At 35.6% G+C, this 23,678-nt stretch overlaps 1 protein-coding gene across 1 annotated transcript in view; it reads right to left on the minus strand.

Annotated features, from left to right (window-relative positions):
* The window catches only part of ITGBL1 (integrin subunit beta like 1), a gene marked incomplete at both ends in the record, with an annotated part of 122,242 nt that overhangs the window by 53,548 nt on the left and 45,016 nt on the right, over window positions 1–23,678 (minus strand). Inside the window, 5 exons of the mRNA XM_084227118.1 lie at window positions 4,305–4,451; window positions 8,747–8,887; window positions 11,628–11,768; window positions 13,478–13,600; window positions 16,421–16,567. Coding sequence (XP_084083244.1) covers window positions 4,305–4,451; window positions 8,747–8,887; window positions 11,628–11,768; window positions 13,478–13,600; window positions 16,421–16,567 — 699 coding nt within the window. The remainder of the gene's footprint in view (window positions 1–4,304; window positions 4,452–8,746; window positions 8,888–11,627; window positions 11,769–13,477; window positions 13,601–16,420; window positions 16,568–23,678) is intronic.

Here is a 23,678-nt window from a genome sequence, read left to right on the forward strand (position 1 = left end):
GTTTTTGGTCTCTATTTTGTATCAACTAGAATCTACCACAGTTGATACCAGAATTTGTATGCAATGAGATGTTTTAGAGCAGCATAAACTGTGTATCATACAAAAAGACACACAAGATGCTCCAGAAAAGGATTAAGTCTTTGCAGCAAGCACTGGCCAATGGCTCTGCTCTTAGGAGTCATCACTGACCTTTGCTTTCAGACTTCAGGAGATGGTATCTGGCCAGACTGGCAATAGCATTACAGAACACAAGGGCTGAGTCACTGTCTTAGCTCACCACAAGGAATCTTTAAGAATGCATTGAACACTGTTGCTCTTCCATGAAGTTAATCAAAATCTAATAATTTTCAGTAGAGAAAAAATGGCAAAGTTATTGCTGTTGGTAAACTTTCAAAATGACACACAATTTTTGAACTAATGATTTAGTATTTTGAAAATGGAGCTTAGGGGCCTTTTCAAAAAAAACAGAAATGTTTTTAAGTAAAGAATGAAAAAATCCCTTCATTTTTCAGTTAGCCCAGGTAGAGCATAAGTGTAAGGAGGAATTTCACCAATAAAGAAATAGCTTCATTTTCTCCATGTGGCAAATAAATAAAAGCAATTTTAGAAGATATATTTAAATGCTAAAATACAAATAAGACTATTTTTCAGTTATCTCTCTTTGTAAATATGCCATGGAATGGCTGCATTCACCAAGGGTAAGTGAGGAAAACAAGATTATTTTTAAAAAATCCTCTCATCTATTATTCTCAAAACCTACTCTTTTTATTTTCAATTCTCTTCCTGAAGGTTTTTTTATTAAAACTATTTTTAAATCTGCTTTGTACCTGAAGGGAAAACTCAAGTGAGTGATGTGCATTTTAAAGAGAAAAGTGGTTTGTCTTTTCCCTTATTCCTGACAAAAATATAGTACCTCTTCATTTCAAACCATGATGATTTTTTGGTATATCTTTTCCTTTATGTCTGACATTGGTCTTGATGTACAGTGTGTTCTTAAAAGTAACAGATTTTCACTGTGAAACAAGTGAAAGTTTTACATCTAAGCTAAAAGTCACAGAGCAAGTTTAAAAAAAAGCAACAATCTTGGGAATAAGAGTATAGAAGGAATTCTTCACTTAATATGAATGATGATGCCTAGAATCACTCCTCATCCTCAAAAGAATTTTGTAGGGAAAGCAATTTTTGGAAAGTACTTAATGTGTTTTTATTCCCAAAATTTTCTTGTGATCTTCTCTCACGTTATATATAGCAGTCTTTACCATCTACTGATGCTATAGACAACCTGATTGATGTAGCTGAGAGAATTTATAATTGCACTGCCTTTACAACACCATTTCAGCAGTAGACATTTTCCTTTGCTACTTAGCATGTCATTAGAAGCCTTCTGCCTCCTTCACCTACTGGAGCAGCTAAGAAATATAAAACCATGGTGTAATACTTTTTTGGCAGCCTCTCTGATATCCCCCATGCTGAGCAGCATCCATGAAACAGCTTGCTATTCTTGTGAGTGGGGTAAATCAGGAAGGGAATTACAGTCTGAAAACAAAGTCCACAGTTTCATCTACCCTCAGAAGAGCAAAATATAGACTGAGAAATCATAATTTATAGCATTTTATAGAGAGTGATTATCTAATTGTGTTCCTCCTAACCTCATTTCAATTCTCTATAATTTTAATAGAATTTTTATATACACCTGATACATTAAAGGTTACAAACCCCCGTTTTCTTTCCCTGTTCTTTTTTTTCTATACCTTTTTTTCTCTTGCTGAAATTACATGACTGATAGTTAAGGGAATATGGGATTCTCAAAATCTGGGTGGGAAGAGCAAATTCTCTTAGTTTCCATTGCTATAAAACCCAAAAGTATCTAAATATAAAAACAAAAGGCAGAGATGAACAGAAAACATTCTTTAAAGAAACAATACATGGCAAATTCATAAAGTCATGCACCTGCATCTCTGAGAATTCTGCTGTGTATCCTATTCTGTACATGAACTGCCTTAGCAAAAGATCCTACTAAACAAGGACATTAGGTACTCCATTTCTTTGGCAGTACAGTGGATTACTGACCTGGGCAAGGATAATTGTTGTTGTACCATCATTTTCAAATGGAAAAGACAAAATCTCCTTTTCCTTTTCAAACTTTCCTTTCCTTATCACACAATCTTCTCTAAGGACATCAGAAAAATTGGGGATGTTTTTATAATTCTATGGCCTTTCCCACTACTGAAGACTTGAAATAGATTGTGTTTGATTGCAAGACCTTATTTTGATTCATTTGCTTGTGTCACACTTCTTCCCATAACAAGTAGTGGGATTTCCAAATGGCACCAAATTTAATTATGCCAGTCCAATGACAATTTTTCATAGGAACTAACCCCTACATTAGCATTTCAAAAACTTCCATATGCTTTTTTTTAAATCCAAATTATCATGGAAGAAGGGGAAATCCAAGGAGTCTAGGGTAAAAAAAAAACACTGTCCAGTAAAACACAGATGAGTAGACTGAAATATCTTCCCAATGTCTTAAACAAAATTGTTCATAAAACTAAAACAAGACATGGCTTTCCATTTTTCAATGGAATTTTTCATGGGATTTTTTTTTTCAAGCCTGGAATCAGAATCTCTTGTTCCTTCATTACAGCAGCTGTCTATCACACTATGTCCTAAATCCACATATGTGCCTTTTGCACTCCTTGAACACCTCAGTGCTCTCTTCTTGTTTGGAAGTCAAAGTTCAGTGAAAGCCACTATCAATTAAGCCTTTTGTTCCCATATACACTGCTTTTAAAAATTTTAACCAACAGATCACTCAGTCAAATTATTTCACCTGAAAATTACCTATTTCACTGCCAACATCATTAGGTGTTTATGCAGAAGGCCAAAAGGGTAGAATTATTGTCATTAATGTTAAAATCTTTACATTTTCTCTTCTTATTATACTTAATTTTAAAAATTCAATACTATATATTTATTCAAATTAAACTTGCTTTTGTGATTTTTATTCTTCCTCTGTCCTCATAGAGGACAATGCAATTAAATCATAGAACTGACTCCAAGCTCTCAAGATACACAGCTTTTAGTGAAGCAGATGAAAGAAGAGACATTCAACATCCATAAGGAAAGGAAAAAAAACAGATCCAGTATTAAAAAAATAAAAAATTAAAGTCAATGCTTCTTTCTTTAAGTTATCATTCTTGCAAACATGAAAAATAAAATGCAGATAATTCTCTACAGATGCCCATTCTCCAACTAACTTGTAGCAAAAAATTATGTTACTAAATTTTGGCAGGAAAAGAGAGAGACAATTAACTGGAAAACTGCAGCTTAATTAAGAAAAGAACAAGCAACTGTCTGTTAATACATAGTTCTTTTAAGATGCTCCTAATGCAACATTTAGGAAGTACAATTACAGGGGGAAAATAGCACAATAATCACAGACATAACTTGGGTGGACAGCCTACAATTTCTGACTATGTTAGATAGTATTAGTGAAAGAATAAATCACAAATGAACTGACATTAAGGGTCAAATGCAATAACTCAAGAGAAGCTTTAGGCCTTTCCCAGAAAATACTTAAATGGACAGAATTCATAACAACTTCAATTACCAGTTCTAGCAATATTCTGTCTTGTATTTACTTTTCTCTCTTCTCTCTGCAGAAAACCACATTTCACACAGTGACAGAGGAAAATTAGCAGGTCCTTTCCCTTCTGAGAAAAATTGCTTGCAATATATCTTTTAAGTGTGTGCATGACTTAGTATATATTTTTAGTCAAAGCTCTTGAAAAGGCTACAGTGTCACAAAGAAATGCTTTCAAATGAAAAGCCAATGGCCAACTAGCAAACTGTGCTGAAGAATAGCTGCATTTTATAGAAGTCAGTCCTGCACTTAAGGGGCAGTTTCATAGTCAGAGTAAATCCAAACAGTCCTTATCACAATGGTCCCACAACATTTTACACAGGCTGAAAATCTCACACTGCTTATGTCAAAAAATGCACTGACTAAATCCATATTTTTAATGTATCTTTAGCAAAGACTTAACTATTGCAATTTTTAAAGCACCCTTGAAAACCTCCAAAATAAATCTTAAGACATGTAAAATAAAACGCAAAGCAGGAAAAATATTCTCTGTATTCTTCTCCTCCCTCCTCCTAAATCACAAGTTATACAGATGTGATTCATGCACAGTAAGCCAAGAAGATACACATTTTTCAGTACTAGTAATCCTGGGCATCTATAAAAATTATTTTAATGAAAGTGCATTTGACGGGCATGAAAATTCTTCCATAAATGTGCTTACCTCTTCCAGAGCAAGGTAAATTAGAATTTCCTTGGCATTTCTTAGCACTTTCTTCAACTGATATTGGACACGAATTAGGATGTTCACACTTTTTCCCAGTCCATCCTTCTTTACAGTCACATCTTCCACAATTACACTGTCCATGACCTTTATAATGAATACAATTCAAGATTAACCTCCATTCTGGTGAAGAATAAAAAACTCTTAATTGGATGAACTTTATCAAAGTTGGGATTTCATTCAGTAATGAGACTGGCAAAAAATACGACCAATCCATTATGCCTACTTTTGTTGCTGAAAATAACACTGTCTACCATTCCATTTGAGCCATATCCCCTTTTCTGTTTTTTTTTCCTTAAGGGATGTTTGGCCATTTAGCACATGATCTAATGCAAAAGGGTGGAACAGAGATTAAAAATACACCCCACCATTTGGAAAAGTGGAATGCCATAAGGCAATATTTAATTTTTTTTAATGTTCTTTTTCTGCAACCATGGTTGCAGCATACTGTCTAAGAAATATATCAATGCCATTCTTAATCTACTTGCAATCAACATGATCCACTAGAGACAAGCATTGTCACATCAATTCCAAGCCTCAAACCAGTGTCTTCTACTGAACTGCGATATAAAAATAATAAAATTTTGAAATATTGGACATAATCAATTCTCATTACAGCAGGACAATTAGATGTGGTTTTTGGTATCTTATGCCATGTCTGAGACTATTCCCTGCACATATATTTCTTCTATATGAAAGCAAACATATTCAATTTCTCTTGAGTTTTTCTCAAGAAAAACTATGAAAAAAAATGTCCTCCTCGCTCTTAATGCTCTTTGCAAAAAGCATTGAGATTCTGGCAATACAAAATGTTCCTGAGAAAAGCCTGCAAATCAGCAAAACAACATTCCTTGCCATAAAATCAAACATCTATTTTCATGAGACAGCAGGTTAGATCTCACAATTTTCACACAGTCATCATTCATTGGACACAGGACCAAAGCATTGCTCCAATGTCCATTTTTCTATCCATGTTCTTCTTGAAAACCATAGTAACAGAGAGTTTATATCTCTTTTTAACCATACTTGCACTTTAGTACCAATTTATAAAACACATCTGTTTATTAGTTCACAAGGAGAAAATGGGTTGGGAAGCAATCATTCTAGGAGTCATCAGATTACTTCCCAGATTACTTAATTGCACAAAATAACTTTTCTTTACATTAGTTATTTGTTTTCCTTGAAAAGCATTATTATCTTCCCCTTGTTTAGAGGATGAGTTTAGATTAGATAACAAGGAAAAAATTCTTTACTGTGGGGATGGCGAGGCTCTGGGAGAAGTTGCCTAGAGAAGCTGTGGATGCTCACCCCTAGAAATATTCAAGGGATGCCTGGATGGAGATTTGAACAACCCAGTCTACTGGAAGGTGTCCCTGCAGGGAAGGTGTCCCTGGTAGTGTTTGGAACCAGATGATTTTTAAGGTTTCTTCCAAGACAAACCATTCTCTGATCCCACGATTCTTTCCTTTGCTTTCATGTGTACCTGCTGACAGATTGTGAATTGGATTTATGATCCCTGACCCAGAGAGATACTTATGGGAGGATTAGGTACTTTCATACAATAGTTTCTTTGCTAAAGCCTCAGCAAAGGAAATAATGAAATGTGTGAACATACAAATTTTCCTAATGGAAGCACGTTTTCTTTCTGTGTCAAGTCATGAGAGCTATTATCTCTTTAAATGAAGATAATCACTTTAATGTCAAGAAGACCTCTGAAAGACAATAATTCAGGAACCTTCTGAATGGCACTTCAGGTGTTAAAAGAAGGCATCCAGTAGTCAATATGATGTACTGTGAAATAACAGTCACCTCAAACCACATGAAGCTTCTGGAGGGAGCTGCCCTTGTGTGATGTTAAATCCTCGTATCAGGGCTGTCAATTCCTGGTATTTTATTTTATTAAATAAACATAGAATTTCATTCAGTCACAGTGAAACTCTTTATATGAAAATAGGATTTCCTATAATTTCTCCATGCTACTCAGGAATATGGTTTCCTGTCTCTACCTATTAGGTAGACAGACCAAGACAAGAAAATTTTCTGTCATCTCTTTTTGATGAAGGTTTTAAGAGAGATGGATTATTTTCCCTAATCTAACTAATCACTCCTGGATTCATGCCAAATCAATTTACAAATAATTGTGAGAAACAATGAGGATATTTTTCAGATACCCTAATGCATGTACACTTTGTGCAATAAAAATTTACTTCATATAAGCAATTAAAAAACCTGTCCCAGTACAATTCCTCTATTAAATCTTTTATTTAATTGCAGATTCTGCCTGACTACCACAATAAACCAAAATTAAAACTTATGCATCTTTTCTATTTTTGAAACAAGACTAAACAGCGGGACTAGAAGATATTGTTCACACAGCTTCATGTGCAAATGGATTTTTTTGCACAAACTATTTTAGGAATGTATACTTGGATGGCCAGCTAAAACTAATTAGGCTTTTCTAAAACATAATGGAAAGGGAATGGATAAAAATAAGTAGTACTAAAATTTTTGATGAGGACATGGAAAAACCAAATTAAACTTCAACTTGAGTTTTAGTCACATCAAGCAAGCCATATGAGTCCTTCCTTTCATATCTAAGTTTTCCTCATTTACAGTTATACAGTGTAATGAAGACCAATGTGCCAGTCCTCAATCTAATGCCAAATGGCAGTATCTTCTCCCAAGCTCCTTTGTAACTGTCTGTACTTTCTTACCCTCTGCTTTCTTACAACCATTACTATCCTGGGCAGCAGTAGCTGCAAAGGGAATAATGTCCAGGAAAGGGGAGTTCAAGCATGACTTTTTCAGTTTCACAGCAGCAGTTGTAGATGCCACAGGTTTGCTTTATACTAATTAGGTTTCAAACTCTTGCGTTCACCATTAACTACAGAATGCATTTACCTTGTTGATTTGTAGCTTTGCATTCCTTAGCTGAGGCTGATATTTTGATCAGTCCCTGAGTGCTAAAATCCCTGACAGCAACACAGTAATACATTCAGAATCTGACAACCAACTAAATCTTCCTGCTGCTCTCATGACTTTGTAACTGCACACAGCTCTACATCATTCCAGTTTATTCATTAAAAAACCCTTAAATAAATATATAATATCTGCAAGGGGTTGAACAGCAACTACTAAATTAAGTCACTGAAGGTTTTTGGAAAAGCTTCTTTTCCCCCCATTTTATTAGTTAGTGATTCCTCTAAATTTATAAAAAACAAAACAAAACAAAAAACCCCAAACCAAAACAAACAAAAAAATCACATTAAAAAACCCCACAACCGTTGAGAAACTTTTTAAACAGGGAAAGAAAATGCAGAACATTTTATATATCATGCTGGTTTCAGCATTCTTTCTCTATTACAGACAACTCCAATGATCTTTCTGTAGGACATATCTCACTCTAGGAATAGGAGGAAAATGTGCCACATCATTATTGTCCTCGATGTGACTGCATTCTTCCTGGTATTAATTAGGCCAAACCAGATTTCTACAGGATGCACTGAAGCTGACAACCTCCAATCTGTAAAGTCCCTTTGAAATCACATTCATTTGCTTTTGCAGAATTCCTGTGTGTACAAATTGCATGCTGTGTATTGAATAAAGCCCTTCTCTCCTGCCTAGTGTTAGCATCTTTATTAGTATCCACACAAAATTGCATGCAAGGTCTCTCTCAGAATCTCAGCTTTTGTTAGCTGATACATGGAACATCTATAAACTGCAAAACCATGGATGGATGGATGGATGGATGGATGGATGGATGGATGGATGGATGGATGGATGGATAGATGGATATTAATTGTTTTGAATATAATGCTCTCAAGTCCAAGTAGAAGAAAAAGGAAGATGGGTATGTCTAAGGTGTACAGTTCTGGTCTACATCTACAGAAGTGCAGCTGGGCCACGTATTCATGTTTTTCAAGTATTGATGCTCTACTTGGTCTCATGTCAATTTGTATTCTCAGGGCACTGTTCTTCATTGACTCATTTATTTACTCTTCCTTGAATTTCTTCTTCTTAATTATCATCTATCTCTCTGTCATATAAAATGAAGTAACAAACACAGTCTGATCTAATGAACTTTCAAATTCAAATTTTCCCAAGAAAAAATACACCTATATTTTAAATTTTCAACCATTATGCAATTCATGTCAGGTTACACTGAACACAAGGGTATTAGAAGAATCTAAAAGATTCTTCCTAAAAGAATCTAATATTTACAGGATTTCGTTACATGGCATGGAAAAAAAATACAGAATTATGTATTTAATTTTAAAAGCTCCCTCCAAGCCCCCTCCTGCCCCACAAGCTCAGTATGAGAGAGCTTGGAAATGAGAACTGGGGCAAAACTACACCTAAGTTCCTTTATGTACAAACCTTACCTGAACAGAAGTCATCAGAATATCTGTCATACACTGCTTTGCAGTTTCTTTCATCACACTCACAAGTATCTCCATGAATATCTCCCCAGTCACCAGTTGGGTCCACATCATGGCATGTACATTCCCCACATACACATGTGCCTAAAAAGGTAAAAATAAAAAAATAAATTAAAAAAAAGACAGAGATAGAAGATTAACTGTGTAATTTAGAGTAACAGCACTTTGATTACAGGAATTTATACCTGTGAATTTTCAGCTCTCACAGAAATGCAATTTCAAAGCTGCATGTGATAATCTTGAGCGTGTGCTCATCTTCTATGATTTGAAACCTTCTATGATTATTTAGTAGCAGTACATTAAACAAACAAATTGGCATCCTGTTCATGTTTCTTTTTGCTGTTGAGCCTTGCTAGGAGTCAACAAAAAATGTAGCTCATAGAACAGTTGTACATCTTTGACATCAACAGTAATTTGCCCTGTCAGTAATGACAATAAAAATCAATTCTGTTTAAATGACTTGGGCTTGGGTACAGGGGATAATTAATGGTTGTTAAAGCAGAATCATTTAAACTGCAAGAGAATCCAAACTAACACAGCTGAAAATTTCTAGGAAGTCATTCTTTACCTATGGAGAATACATCTAAGCAGTACAGATCTACATGAAAGGACACTCCTCCACTTTCCCAAGTCAATATTCAGGGCCACACACTGTTGCTTACAAGAAGAAGAAATGTGAATAACAGAAAACAAATTAGCATATTTTACTAATATTTTTACTATTTTACTATTTTTTACTGTATTTATGAATATTACTAATATGCAGAGATAGGCACCCTACTTATTTAGGAAAATCTGAACAAAAACTCCCAATCAAACAAAAAAAAATTCCTTATTCAGAAATCCAAATATGCTCCAGGGCAAGACACTTGCTACATTTTTTGAGATGCTAAGAGGCTCACAGAAGCAGCCTGACCTTACTGATGCATGCAGTTCATTTCTTGCAGAGTGGCTTCACCTTCTGCTACTCTGCCAACACATTTGTCATCGTATTTAGGTTACTCTAAACAATAAAATGCGTTTGAGGACGACAGGACAGGATGACTAAACAGTACACTTAGATATGGGCACATTCTCTAATAAAAGGAGAAGGTCTACACAACCCAGCATGCATGACATGAACAGGAAGAGCTACAGCCCTATATAATGCTAAGAATCCTGAGACAGCCCTCAAGAAATTTGTGCCTAATTTTTTATACTTTCACAATTCAGTGACATTACTGAAGAAGAAAAAATCCATCCTACCTACAAACAAACAAACCCAGGAAATGCCTCTAGAGAGTGATTAATCCTCCCTGAAACAACTTCAAAGTTAATTTAGATCAGCTGTCCAGGATGTCAGAATGCAGAACATAATCTCACCACAGTTTAAAAATCTAGATTTTCACATGTGGTCTAAACTGACTAGATAATGCAGTGGAAAAGATAAGAACAATTTATCCATCTTAGCACTGAAGGAGGGTGGGCAGCAAGGTTAGCCTTGATTTTTGATTTTTAGAAGGCTCAAGACTGACAAGATGAACTGTACTTATATCACAAGATGTATAAACACAGAAAACTGGGTAAGTAGGACTAAATGGAGCAGAAATATTTTGCTGAAAATCAACTTCACATTGTCATGTGAATTCTTATGAAGATAAAATCACAAATACATGAAAGGCTAAAGGCATGGAAGTATCACACAAATGTACCTTTGCATTGGAGGCTGCAGCTACTCAGAACATCCGCTACGCTACTCACACAATTTCTTCTATTGCAATGCCAGTTTAAAGAAATAATCACACATTAAAATTTCAAATTTGATTAAAAGCTTGCTTTGACAAGAAATTCTTTGCCAAGAAATTACCTTCTCAGTGCAAAGAAAGCATCTGATCTGATGACACTTTGATATCTATTATTTCTAGAACTACACGGAAATTTTATGCTGATGTCCTGAAACTAAATGAGCCTACATGATCTCTGTATTTGAGCCAAACTTTCAATTTCAGCCTGATTACGAGAAGAGAGTTTTCTAAATGCTCTCAGGATGATTGGATGTTCACAATACAGCAGGTATTGCCAGCAGAGATGCTTTTAAGAGAGGTATCTATGTGACTCTTGCTTATGTACTACTATAATTATTCTGGTTTATTGCCAAAAGAACACCCTATATTTTTAACTCCTTGTTCACAGCAGCTAGAGAAAAGTAGCCTTATTTTGTGGGTTTTTCTTCTTTTTTTTTCTCCCAAAATGGCAAAATGAGACAGAAGTATAAGGTAAAATTCAAATTCCAAAACTGTGTGCAGATAAGATCTTATGTAGTTAGAAAAACTGTGTGAAGTCTATACATTCCACAACATTGAAAAAACACACTTCACAGGTGTTTTTTCAGTTGTAGTGGAAATTAAATGTTTCGTGCTTTCATTTTCCCCATTCCACTGTGAGTCCTAAGCCTTCTTCCAGAGTGAATTGACATACAGTTCTGTGACCCTACAGCACCAATCTGTTTAAAGTCAAAAATCTGATAATACTTTATTTTGCAAGGTAGGTCTCTTACCAAAACAAATATATACTAAATAACAAATTATCCTGGTCAGTCTTACTACAAAAATAAGAATGAGAACAAGCTGAGCTTGCTTAATCAAGAAGTGGATGTGGATTTGTGTAAGTTTATACCTAAACACAGGTAACTACCCAGTTGGAAATGTATATACAGAGCTGAAACAGGTGAGAACAAGTAGAAACTCTCAGCAAACACAATCTGTGTCCTACTGTAGAGAATGCATAGAGTGAAATAAAAGCCAACTATATAAACATGTGTAGAAGGTCCATGCAAATGACACACCTCTGTTGCTGCAGATTTTGCCATCTGGAGATGTGCATCTTTTCTTGATCTCCCAGGGGGTGATGTCACACTGGAATTCACATTTATCTCCATGCCAACCAGCCTCACAGTAACAGTTTCCACAGTAACACTTTCCATGGCCTTAAGCCAAAACAAATTTTGTACAGTGAGAAAGAGGCAAGTTTTTAAAAGGCATTAACAATTTAACTGTTTTGATCTTTTCTTTTAAAAACTTTTACTGCTAGATTCAGAAAAGAAACAATTTATAGTCCATGTATGAATACATAAAATCAGACAAAAGATATCTGAGCTACACTTTTCCCCTCTATTTTAGAAATGGTTTTCCTTTAATCATACATTAAATCTAATCAAAAAAGCACTGACAACATAATTTTTATATTTTTAAACTTTTTTTTAACTTTGTGGGTAAATTTTGAAGACTGAAATCGTTAAAATTTAAGGACAGCTTTACACATCAAGGTAGGACACATACTTGGCATGTCTAAAAACACATTGTGTGTTCTTGACTCCACAGCTAGTTGCAGTAAAGACATCTTGATTTGTTACACACCAACTATGTTGTATATGGCTTCCCTTCTTCTTCCCCTCTGTCGAGAAGATTTTTGAACACGGCTAAACCAGTAATTTAAGGAGAATTCTTTTCAAAATTATTCTTTCAGATGTTCATTTAACAAAACATACATATCCCAAAAAACGAAGACTGCATCATTCAAGTCTGTGTGAAACTAGCTCCAGAATATTTTCATCTGCTAAGGTACATGTGCCATGTGCTTCACAGCACAAAGCTTTTAAATTAAGTAGTTGCAATTCTTACTAATCTTAGAGCTCCTGAATCTGGACTTCAGAGGACCATTCTGCATACCCTCATTTAAAATCCTACTTAATCCCAGGTTTAAAAAAAAATATTCTTTTTTGCTTTCAAAGGCACTTAAATAGAATTTATTTTGCTGTCTGTGTAAGGAAAAGACAGATAAAGAGATTTTACAAAAATACTCTCTTTCTTCAGACAAACACACACATGAAAGCACTATCCTGAGATATGAACAGTCTAGGAGCAGACTGGAACACTCTTGTAGGCATATGGACACAATCTGCATGTGTAGCTTGAACAATGTTTGCAGCACCTTCCAGCTCAAAGACAAGCCTCCTTCTCAACACAGAAAACAGCATTTATAATGCCATAAATGGTGTGCATTGCACAATATTTGACTGCCAGGTTCCTGCCTTATAATGACATGAAAGAACAGTTTGAATTTTGGTTGTTTTTCTTTCTATCAGCAGAGTTCATTTCATCTTATTTTTTTGCCTTTCCTATCACAGATTAAATTCATTATTCATTCTTTTCTCTTCTTATCTTCCTGCCTCTGAGTTATCATCCTACATTTATTCCTGATATTTTTAATTTTTGCTTCCTTGACAAAATTCCTAATAATCTATGTTCTGGTTTGTTTTTTGGGTTTTTTTTCCATATGTTGTCCATTCTGCTCTCTCTTATCTGTGCCACGAAGCATTCACATTCCTCATATATATTCTACTGAAGACACACACACTAAGTTATGAATTACCTTAGTGATTTATCTCGTACAATTCTCTTTGCAGTTCTTCCAAAAAGAGGAGAATGTCAGAGGCTTTATTCATTCTTTAACCTTTTGGTTAGCTCACTTTCGCATCTGAAATTTGCACTTAGAATTTGCAGTGTGAAGTCTTGAACACAGATTTACTTTTATTTTAAGTCATACATTCAGTAAAGATATTTTGTAGAACCATGCAATTAAATAATAACCTGTATTAATCTTTTTCACTTTTCTTGTGCTCATTAAGATACATACCTGTACAAATCTCTCCTGTTTCATCATCAATGCATTCTCTGTCATCACATTCACAAAATTTGCCATATACCAGTCCATTTTCTTCTGAGTTAGCACATTGGCACCTGCCACACTGACACGTGCCTGTAAAGATTTAAGAGACATCACCCGATGACTGCAGATTATATAAAGAGTTTCATTAGTGTGTCCAGAGATGGTACATATTTTATTTCTGAGAAGGCTGAAATCCAAAGATCACTCACACAAATAAAGACAGACACAGAAATGATCCATATAAGCAAAAAGACTAATCTTAGCTGTGTTTCTAAGCCTAATCTTAGCTGTGAAAGAGCATTCAAGTGCCTTTGAAGTGTAAAGCTATTTTTTTCACAGTATAAACCACAAAAAAAGCCCCAAAAAACCAAACAAGCAAAAAAAAAAACATAATGAAAAGGCAGAGCATTCAGGCAATGCAGCAAACAGTGCAAATGGATTTGTAAAGAGATCTCTCTTCTATCACAGCTCATCGTGTCACACATTTGCTCCTTGGTGTTTTGAGGAGAGTTGCCCTTCAGCTCAGTGGCTGCCTCCTTCCATGACCTGCCCTCCTGAATAGGAAGAAATTCTTTTATTGCTCCCTGGGAAAGAAGAATCCCTTCTTTTCCCTCAAAGGGTCTATCTGACTTGAGATCATAAATAACTGTATGAATGAGTTCCACAGTTAAAAAAAAAAAAAATTACAAATACAATAAAATGACATTGGAAACAAAAGTATTACTATGCCACTCATATAAAAACCCCCTTGTCCCTACGTTTATTAAAATGGAAAGGGTGAGGACTTTGTGCAATATCACATTACTGGGGCCTTGTGGTCAGTGGTCTCAAACAAGTTGTTTCAATAGTCAATGGCATCACTATGCCAGCAAGTACAGATATTTTTAAAATTCACTTCACAACACTCATACTCCTCACATGACATCCATATGAATTTTTAAAAACACAGTTATTGCCATCAGAGAAGTTCTCCAAAATAGAAGCTTTATGCTGATATTGCACAAGATTACAGAAACCAGTTGACATTTTTACCCTTAAAATTTTACCCTTACAAGCATAGCATGACTTTTAATAAACATCATGTAAATCCAAGAACAGAAGTATTGGGCTCTGCGACAGACACGGCCATTCTAAAAGAGTAAACTGTAAACATGTATGCAAGACCTAATATAATAATAAGGTAATAATAACAATAATACAACTAATAATACAACACAAGTAACCTACAGAACTAGAGTTATTTCCTACAATTACTTGGTAAACAAATACAATTGCAATTTTTGAGAAAACTGTCATTATTACAGATAACTCCTGAACAGGAAAGAAGATAAAACAGAAAATTGATTCCTATACTGGTCAGAGGTTCTAAACGGGTCAGAGAGACAGTGTGTCATAAAAATGTTCATTCCTTCCATTGGGGAATGAGAAAATTGCTCACATAGAGAACCTCAGTTTAGGTAGGATGCCCTAATTGTTCTGAGAAATGATTAGGAACTAAGTCAGAAAAAATAATTTTTAGGTGGATCTTGATTGGTTACTGAAAAAAGTTACAATAAGTGATTATCTGTGTTTGTAACAGCTCATGCTGTCCCTTCCTATCTTTTATTGGCTATTACAAAACGGAGCCCAGACGTCAATGACTGTCAGTAGCAGATCAAAAAGCAATCCCACCAAGACAAAATACAGCCCATCAAAATTAGCCAAACTCCCTAGTCAGTCTCATTGGAATTCCTGTCCTGTGTGCAAAAGCAAAACCATTTCTTCTTCTCATGATGCCACAAACACTTCCCCCTTGGTTACTTGGAGTGGCTGTTAAGCTATTTTCATTTTCCTGTGAAGACTTCTAACCAAGGAAAGAAAGAGGCTCTCTTTTAAGAACTTTGACTAAGTACAATGAGCTATACTTATTTTTGAAAGCCAGTTTCTCATGGCTTGCTATCTCTCATGGCTCTCTCGATAGCAAGTTTCATACATCTGTTGTTAGAAATTAAGTATATCATTTACTCAGTATGCTGCATGCTAATAGTTTTATGTTAAACTGGATTCTTACCCTGTACTACCTTCTCTCTAACAAGTCCCACAAATCCTTGGGATCCCTTCCTCATGCCAGCAACTAACTTGTGAGAAATTTACTTGTATGAAAATGTGTGGATTCCAACAGAAATTAAAGACTAGCAGTAGTGAGCAGAAGTGGCATTCTTGAAACCTTTTTCCATTTGGAGGTCAATGTAATGGAAAAACCAGAAGGCAATTTCTGTTCTCAAAGTTTAATTGGTAGAAAATGCCCTTTAAAATGGTACCATTCTTCAGTGAAGTCTTCTAAAAGGCCATTTGGTTTTCCTCTGATTTTTTTTTATGGAAAAGACCTATTTAAGTTAGGATGGTTATAAAACTAAACAATTAGAGAAGAGAGTGTTACCAAATCAGAACAGTGAAGATGGAAATGCTCCTTTAAATGATTCAACAGATCTTCTACAACTGATTTTAATAATTACAGGTACAATTTGAAAGTGTCTCAAAAAGTTGCACAGCTTATAAATGTCCAGGAAGACTATTTGCAAATGCCATTTCTGCATTCTGTAAACACAAACACTTGACTGAGATTATATCACTTCCTGTGTTAAAACCTTTGCAACAACATTCTGATGAGGAAAATAAATGACACAGTTGCAGTTTAATCGACTCAAAACAGCTATGGATAAACCAGAGTACTAAAGTAGGCGTTCCTAATCAGTGTACATTTTATGCACAAAAATAAGCCTATAGGAAAATTAAACACTTTAGTATACCTACAGTTACTCTCAATCTCTTGAAACATATTATACAAAATTACTAGTTAGAAATGACAGTGATTCTCAAGATAGCACTGGGAGAGCACTAAGGTACCAAAAGCAACAAAAGACATCTTACCTGCACCAGAACAGATGATATCTTGAGAATTCTTGCACATTTCATTACTTTTCTTCCGTGTAAGATTGCAAGTGGTTGGATACTGACAAGCTTCACCATACCAGCCTTCATCACATTTGCACTTCCCACAGTCACACTTTCCATGGCCTAGCAAAGGAAGGAAAGAGTGTGTCAAGACCCTTCTTTTCTCATTCAGAAAGTGGTATTTTCTTATCCAGCTCCTAAAATAGATTCCATCAATTACATTTTTAAATGAACATGACTAACAGATTAACTTAACAGAGTTCACATGCAATTAAAAATAGCAAGGAGACAGCCAGCACATGGCTCCAGCAGGGGCCAGGCCTGGTTAGCCAACTTGTGCCGTGATGATGGAATGACTACATCGGTGGAGAAGAGAAGAGCTACAGATGTCATTTATCTGAACTTCTGCAGTGCAGCAGACACAGTCACCCACAACATCCTTCTCTAAACTGGAGAGAGATGGGTTGGTTGGGTGAGCTGTTAGGGGCACAAGGACTTGGTTGGGGGTCACATCGAGAGCCCTGGAGGACACCACTGACAGGTGGAGACCCTCAGGGATCTGTACTGTGACCAGTGCTACTGATTATCTTCTTAATGACACAGACAAAGGGATCAAGTGCACCCTCAGCAAATTTGGAGATGTCACCAAGCTGAGTGGAGCAGCTGACACCACCAAAGGATGTGATACCATCCAGAGGGACATGGACAGGCTCAAGAAGAAGGTTCCTTGGAATCTCACGTGGATTAACAAGACCAAGAGCAAGGTGCTTCCCCTGGGCTGGGGCAACCCCCAGTACCAACTCAGGCTGGGGGATGAACAGGCCAGGAGTAGCCCTGCCCAGAAGGACTTGGGGGGGCTGGTGGATGAGAGGCTGGACAATTTTCACTATTTATGTTGCATACAAAGTATCATTTTTTTACCCTAACTTCCAGGAGCAAACTTTTAGTACTTCATTCTTTAGCATTCCTATACAATTTTAGGAAGTAAATATGAAAACAATTGCATGTCTTTTAAAATGGAGCATTAAATTTTTAAATAAATATCTTTTGAATATATATGTAATTTACATAATATTCCCATCCTATCACTGCATCTTAAAACCAGAATCTAATTGCAGCCTATTTTAAATGCATCTGTTCCTCTGGTTAGAGTCAACTGCCTGAAAAATACAAGTCCAGTCTGCTGCCAGTAAGAAGGAGTTTAAAATAACATTTTTAATTAGAAAAAATTTCTTTTGCTGCTCAAGAAAACTTTGCTTGCCTACCAACATGGTCCTAAGACAAAATACAGTTCAATAGCTGCAAAAATAAAATAAACCAAAACCAGAAGAGAACATGTTAGTTATTGTTTCAAAACAGGAGCTGCCATCTTAAAAATTGCTGACTGACTCTCCATTGGTAAAGAAAAAGGAAAAGAAGGATATAAAATACATAATAAAAACCTATTCTAGTGACTCCTCTGCTTCACAGACAGACAACAGCATAAAGCCATTCCAGAAAGTGCTGGTAAATTCTAGGGTAGCTTACAAAAAATGTCAAGAAAAAACATAACCTTTTTCTTTCCTTTGAAGGTTTGCTTGTCACTATGACTTTGCATACTCTGCATTAGGCACTCTTGTGATTTAACAGTTTGATGTTTGCTGGTGAAGAAAAGATATTCTAATAAAAGTAGGACTCATTTTCCCATTCTATGTCTAAATGACAGAGTAAGGCAGAAACCACTCTGTATCAATTATTACCAATGTCCAGCAGCACTAACCTCTCTCAGTTAGAGATGCACTAATCTAACACGAGATGCATGAAGGAAATAAATAATTTCACTTAAAATGCAACACAGTCTGTTGAAAGAAAATTACTGAAATATTTTCATGAAAGAGGTTATAAAGAGGAGTTATTTAACAAGAAAACACCAAAAAACCTGAAATTAATTCAACTTTGAGAAGCAATGGAAGATCATTTACATGCAACTGAAAGAAACTGTCAGGAATCTATGAATTTGTAAGATTGCACACATAATTTTCACCTTTACCATCCCTTAAAATATATGGATTTTTTTTTTTATTGTGAAGCAATGGCAATATTCTGTCCAAAAATCTGGGTGAAATGTCTATATTGAAGTGTAGAAGGCCCTAACTGCCTGAAATAACTTGCATACCTCGCTGGATCTTCCCTGTCCCATGGATGATGCAATTGATCTGCAAGTCAGTTTGACATAGAAATCCCCTTCTTGCTCACTCCCCACACCCATGTGTACCAATATTATTGCCCTCCTCATGACAAAAATAATGCTGTGATGAAATATAAACCAAGTATGCGATAAACTGTAAGAAAATTTTAAAAGGCACAGAAGTTGATTACTGGGTAAGATTAAAAAAAAACCTTTTCTTTTAGAAAGGTTTTTGTAGGAACCCATTTGTTGTGTACAAATTTCTGCATTATTTAGAAAGCAAATAATTTTATAAAATAGTAAGTAAGGAGTAGCTATCACTATGAAATTTATAAGGCAAAATTGCAACTTCCCATAAAATAAATATTAGCAATAAAGGGTAGACCTTGGTAGCCACGTATTTCAGGATGTGACACAGAACAAGAGAAAAGTGAAGTATGAAACCTCACTAAATAGTTGGTTAAGAAAGCTGTATCTCAAAGTGATGACACATTCATTCAATTTTTAAAAAAACAACTGTAACACAAATAAATGCTAAACACAAATAAATCAGAACTTCACTAAAAATCATAATCAACAAAACATCAACAAAACCAGAAAACAAGGACATAAATAAGACTGAAGAAAATGCAGTAACTCCTTTAAGAAAAAGACTGTCTGAGGACTGTGAAAAACTTGCAGCTTCAAACATTGGGAGAAACATTTTATAACAAAGAGTTCAATTTCTAACTAGATGAGCAGTCACCTCAGAGGATATCCGGACTATGCAGAAAGCTTTTAGGGTGGAATATAAAATTAATATGCTAGAAAAACTGTCAGATGTCAGAAAATATATGAAGAAAGTGAGAACAGAAAATGTTAGGCAGGGTCAGATCTTGCAAAATTTCAAGTACTAAAATGCACTTTCATCATCCAAATAAAAAGAAAACAGGAAAAAGAGTGACTTCACCAATAAGCTAAAACCAGTTAAGATTAAAGACAATTTACAGCGCAAAATGAAACTAATATAGGGATGTTGATTACCAGTTGCAAATGCAGTGGGGCTAATGACATGCTCTCTGGAAATGAAAATTACTCATCTAAGAAGAGAAGAAAACAAAGGCATAAAACTATTTTTAAGGAAGTGTCTGGACCAAGAGGGCAAGACCCCTTAACCTCCATTTGAGAGTACTTAAAATACTTGTACATGAAAGGGCAGTTCAGCAACAAAGACTATTGATGAATCTATCAGGCTGGCAATCAAGTGTCTGAAAAATGAAACCTAGCTTTTATTTCTTTTAAACAAAAGGAGTGTACATGATCCAGACAACATAAAAAAAATGTCTGTTACCTCATAAGCTGTGCCAGGATTTGAAATAAACTATGAAGCATTGCATAGCTACAGACACTGAAGTAATGAAAATGGAATATAATGAATAACAGCTTTACCCCGGCATGGACTATCATTATGCCAAAATAACCTGGCATATCTTTTTTGAGATAATGAATATTGTAAGAAAAGGAACATAAGAAATCCATGTGGTAGGATCATATGTGCTGGACACAATGCTGCCTATGAAAGGAAAAAATATTCTAGACAAAACGCTCTAGAAATGCCAAAGAATCACAAGATAGTTTAAAGTAAGGAAACAACATTAGGACATAAAGGCATATTACTGGAATAGAAGATGTCTGGCTATGTTCCAAATGATGTTTTTGGAACTCTGTGTGTTTTACTGATACTGTTAAAGAACTTCAGATAATACAAACAACATTTGGCAATAACGAACCTGTAAATCCTCACCAGAGAGGCGAAGATTAAAGATCATACAAAAATAACTGGACTGACAACCTGAAGGACTGAAGTAGTAAAAGTGGATTGAAACTGGAAATACAAGCACAGGATTACAGACTAGGGGCAAGGAAATGATGTCACAGGCTAATACCTCCCCAGCTGCAAAGAGCAAGAAGAATGTGCCTGCATATTGACATCAGCTCTGGAAACAGTCTGGTGTGACTAAGCCTTCAGATGACAAGTGTCTGAGATGTACATTTGGGGATATATCACTAGGGACAGGAAGAGGCAACAAATCTGCATTTGAAATTTTTCACACAATGTATGGGATATGGTCCTGAGCCCAGTTTCTCCTTGAAAACTGCCATTAGGTCTCTAAACTTTGGAAGACTCAGTCAAGTTATCCAGGGAAAACATTTGCAGAATTTTAGCCACTTGCAAAGTTCCAATTGGTTGTGAATTAAAACATCTGAGCAGAAAGATGGTAATTTAAACCATAAACATTTGGGTCTGATGACATATTCTTCTGTTTAGACCCTAGGCCTCAACCTAATTGCCTTCTAAAAATATTTTTCTACTACACATTTACATGCCTACAGGTCCAAGAGCGAAGATACAAAGGTAAAAATCTGTGATAAAAGTTCTGAATCCACATCTGCATTGCACGTATTCAGGACATCGATTTGGAAGCCTGCTTTTACTGAGCTCTGTGTGTAATCCATCATGAGAGACAGGCACTTCTGCAGAGTGACTCAGGTCCTGTGTGGGCTGAACAGACCTCAGAGGTTCTCTGTCTTTTTTCACTAAATGGCTGGGAAGCTGCGACTTTGGAGTTTGATGCATCATTAGATAGCTTTGCATGTAACCACAGATAATTCATTTATGTTCTTTTGCTTCATTTATCTACACAATATTCAATGTCAGGGTTTAAATATTCTGACATATTTTCAATAAAAAAGGAGCATGATGTCAGCTTAGTTACAGGTTGAACTGCATTGCTTCATAAAAACAATTATATTAAATAATTATTGGATGGACCAGAAACTAAGTTTGAGCATTGCTTTGGTTTTTATGGGTCTGCAGAAATTGCATCATTCAGCAGTGCTATTGGGTTTTTTGTGCATCTTACTGGAAAAGATTCTCTCCACATTTGTACCAAATTTCTTTAATATTTTTTATTACATTACATTCACTGTGACTGAAATTTGCTACATCCTTGTGCTTAAACTTTCCATAGGCAATGAAATCAGTCCAAACAAACTACTTGGTTTGTTACCTCCCATGCTCTTGCTAAGAGCATGTGTGAATGTTTATCTGCCATGAATATCTTTTCTACAGAGCAGTGGTGGGGCACAAAAATGTTGACTCCTTAACAGAAAGAAAAAATAAGAAAAGACTGGTCTTGATGTTAAGACCTTGAATTGAAAGAAAGGTGACTAGATTTAACTCCTGCATCTTTCATTTTATAGATGACCTCTACCACACAAAAACATCACCAGGAGTCCAAGTGATGAGCTTAAAAGCTCTTCTTTATAAAGCAAATATTGATAATTGATTTTGTCATAGAAATTTTGGTAAGGATAAACATCTTGGTACTTCAGAGCTTTCAGACGTTATGTATGAATAGAGGTAGACAGTTTAAAAACAAACCAACAGCCCAATGAGGCAACATGCTACCTTTGAAATTACAGTCACCATCTTTCTCAGCAAGATGAAAAAAGCCCTCCCTGTCTAGAAGGAACTGTGAAACTATGTTCATGTGATTATTAAACTGCCAAAGCTTTTTAATCAATTCTTGGCTCATTGAATAAACACAACTGTTAATACTGCCTTTGGAATAATACCTATTTATGTGGTTGTGCCACATTAGTTACAGGAAAGCAGCCCTCACATCAAAAGATGTGTCTTAGTTTTGCATGAAGATCCAGGCTGTTTGGCCAGACACTGAAATGCACTCAGATGTCCTTGCTGCCACGTTTTTGACAGCTAAAGCCCAATTATTCTATGAAAGAACACAACAGAGGGCAGTTCTCATTTTAAAATTGTAATAGAATCAATTTTATACAGGCAGGTGAGATGCTGATGCTAAGATAAGGATTTCTCTCTCAAGCATGAAGTTAGTCATCAGAAGAAAATCAGCAGCTGGAATGATAAATGAATTTGGCACATTACTATGCATTTTCAGCAACGCCTGAATGATTTTGAAGTGCTTTTTAAATCTGAAAAAAAATTCATTAGATGGGTGAAGAAATATGAAGAATTTTTTGTTATGGATTCCAAATTCTGATTGGGATATTAGATAGGAAGGATAATTGAATTGTAAGAATAGAAAATTTTGGAAAATAGTTAAAACATTTTTTTGCACTTTCAACCTAGACCAGCACAATGAGGATGTTTTTAATATTTCTTTCTAAATGGATAACTTTCTTTCCAGTAGTAAGTGAAATAGATTGTGCTACTTTACACCAATGAAAAGCTAGTGAAAACATTTCAGATTACACTAAGATAGGATTTGCAAAATGGACTATTCTATTTAACTGCATTTAAGATTCTCCATAACTGTGACTTGAACTCAGATGAAGCATTTCTCTGAATCTCCTTTTTCAGAATTGTTAGAGTTGCAGTTTTAGGAGGAAAAATTAAGAAGTAGTTGGTATTATTACTTTTTTCTCCAACTCAGTATGTTTAATTAACCTCTTTTTAGGGGTGGGGTCCTGGTTGCTTATGTTGCATTGCCTCCAACAGAAGCCAGGTCTTCTTGACACTGGAGTTTTCACAAGTATACTGCCTCCTCCTTCACATCACAACCACTTGTTATTCTCCCTGTGCTGATAGGATGAGGCTAAACTTTGGACTGACCAAGGAGACTGGCTGGAATTTAGAAACAATGCTCAAAAAATCCAGGGGGAAATTTCATGAGAAAAGCAGCCTGATGATAACAGAACATTTCAAGCCAATTTTGTCACTGAAGCTCCTTTATCAACAAACCACAGTCCTGATAAGAATTTCATCAGAGATTTTAAAAGTAACACAGAAGGAGAGACCTTTAAGGATGAAAAGAAATGTAACCTTATCTCTGTCTCAAAAGGCTATTAAAAATGAAAAGAAAACTCACTACATTGGAACTTACATGCTCTCACATTAAAACAATTTATCCACGTTTATTTAGGGTGACCAGACCTTGGAGTAGCCCAGAGTAAGAGACAAAACCACTGAGCACTGGGCTGTGGGGAAGCCTGAGAGACTGAGTGACACTGACAAGAGCATGCAAGGTCTGTAGCACAGTTTGCCTC

Source organism: Fringilla coelebs (assembly GCF_963513975.1).
Source record: "Fringilla coelebs genome assembly, chromosome: 2".
In the NCBI taxonomy this organism is placed as follows: domain Eukaryota; kingdom Metazoa; phylum Chordata; class Aves; order Passeriformes; family Fringillidae; genus Fringilla; species Fringilla coelebs.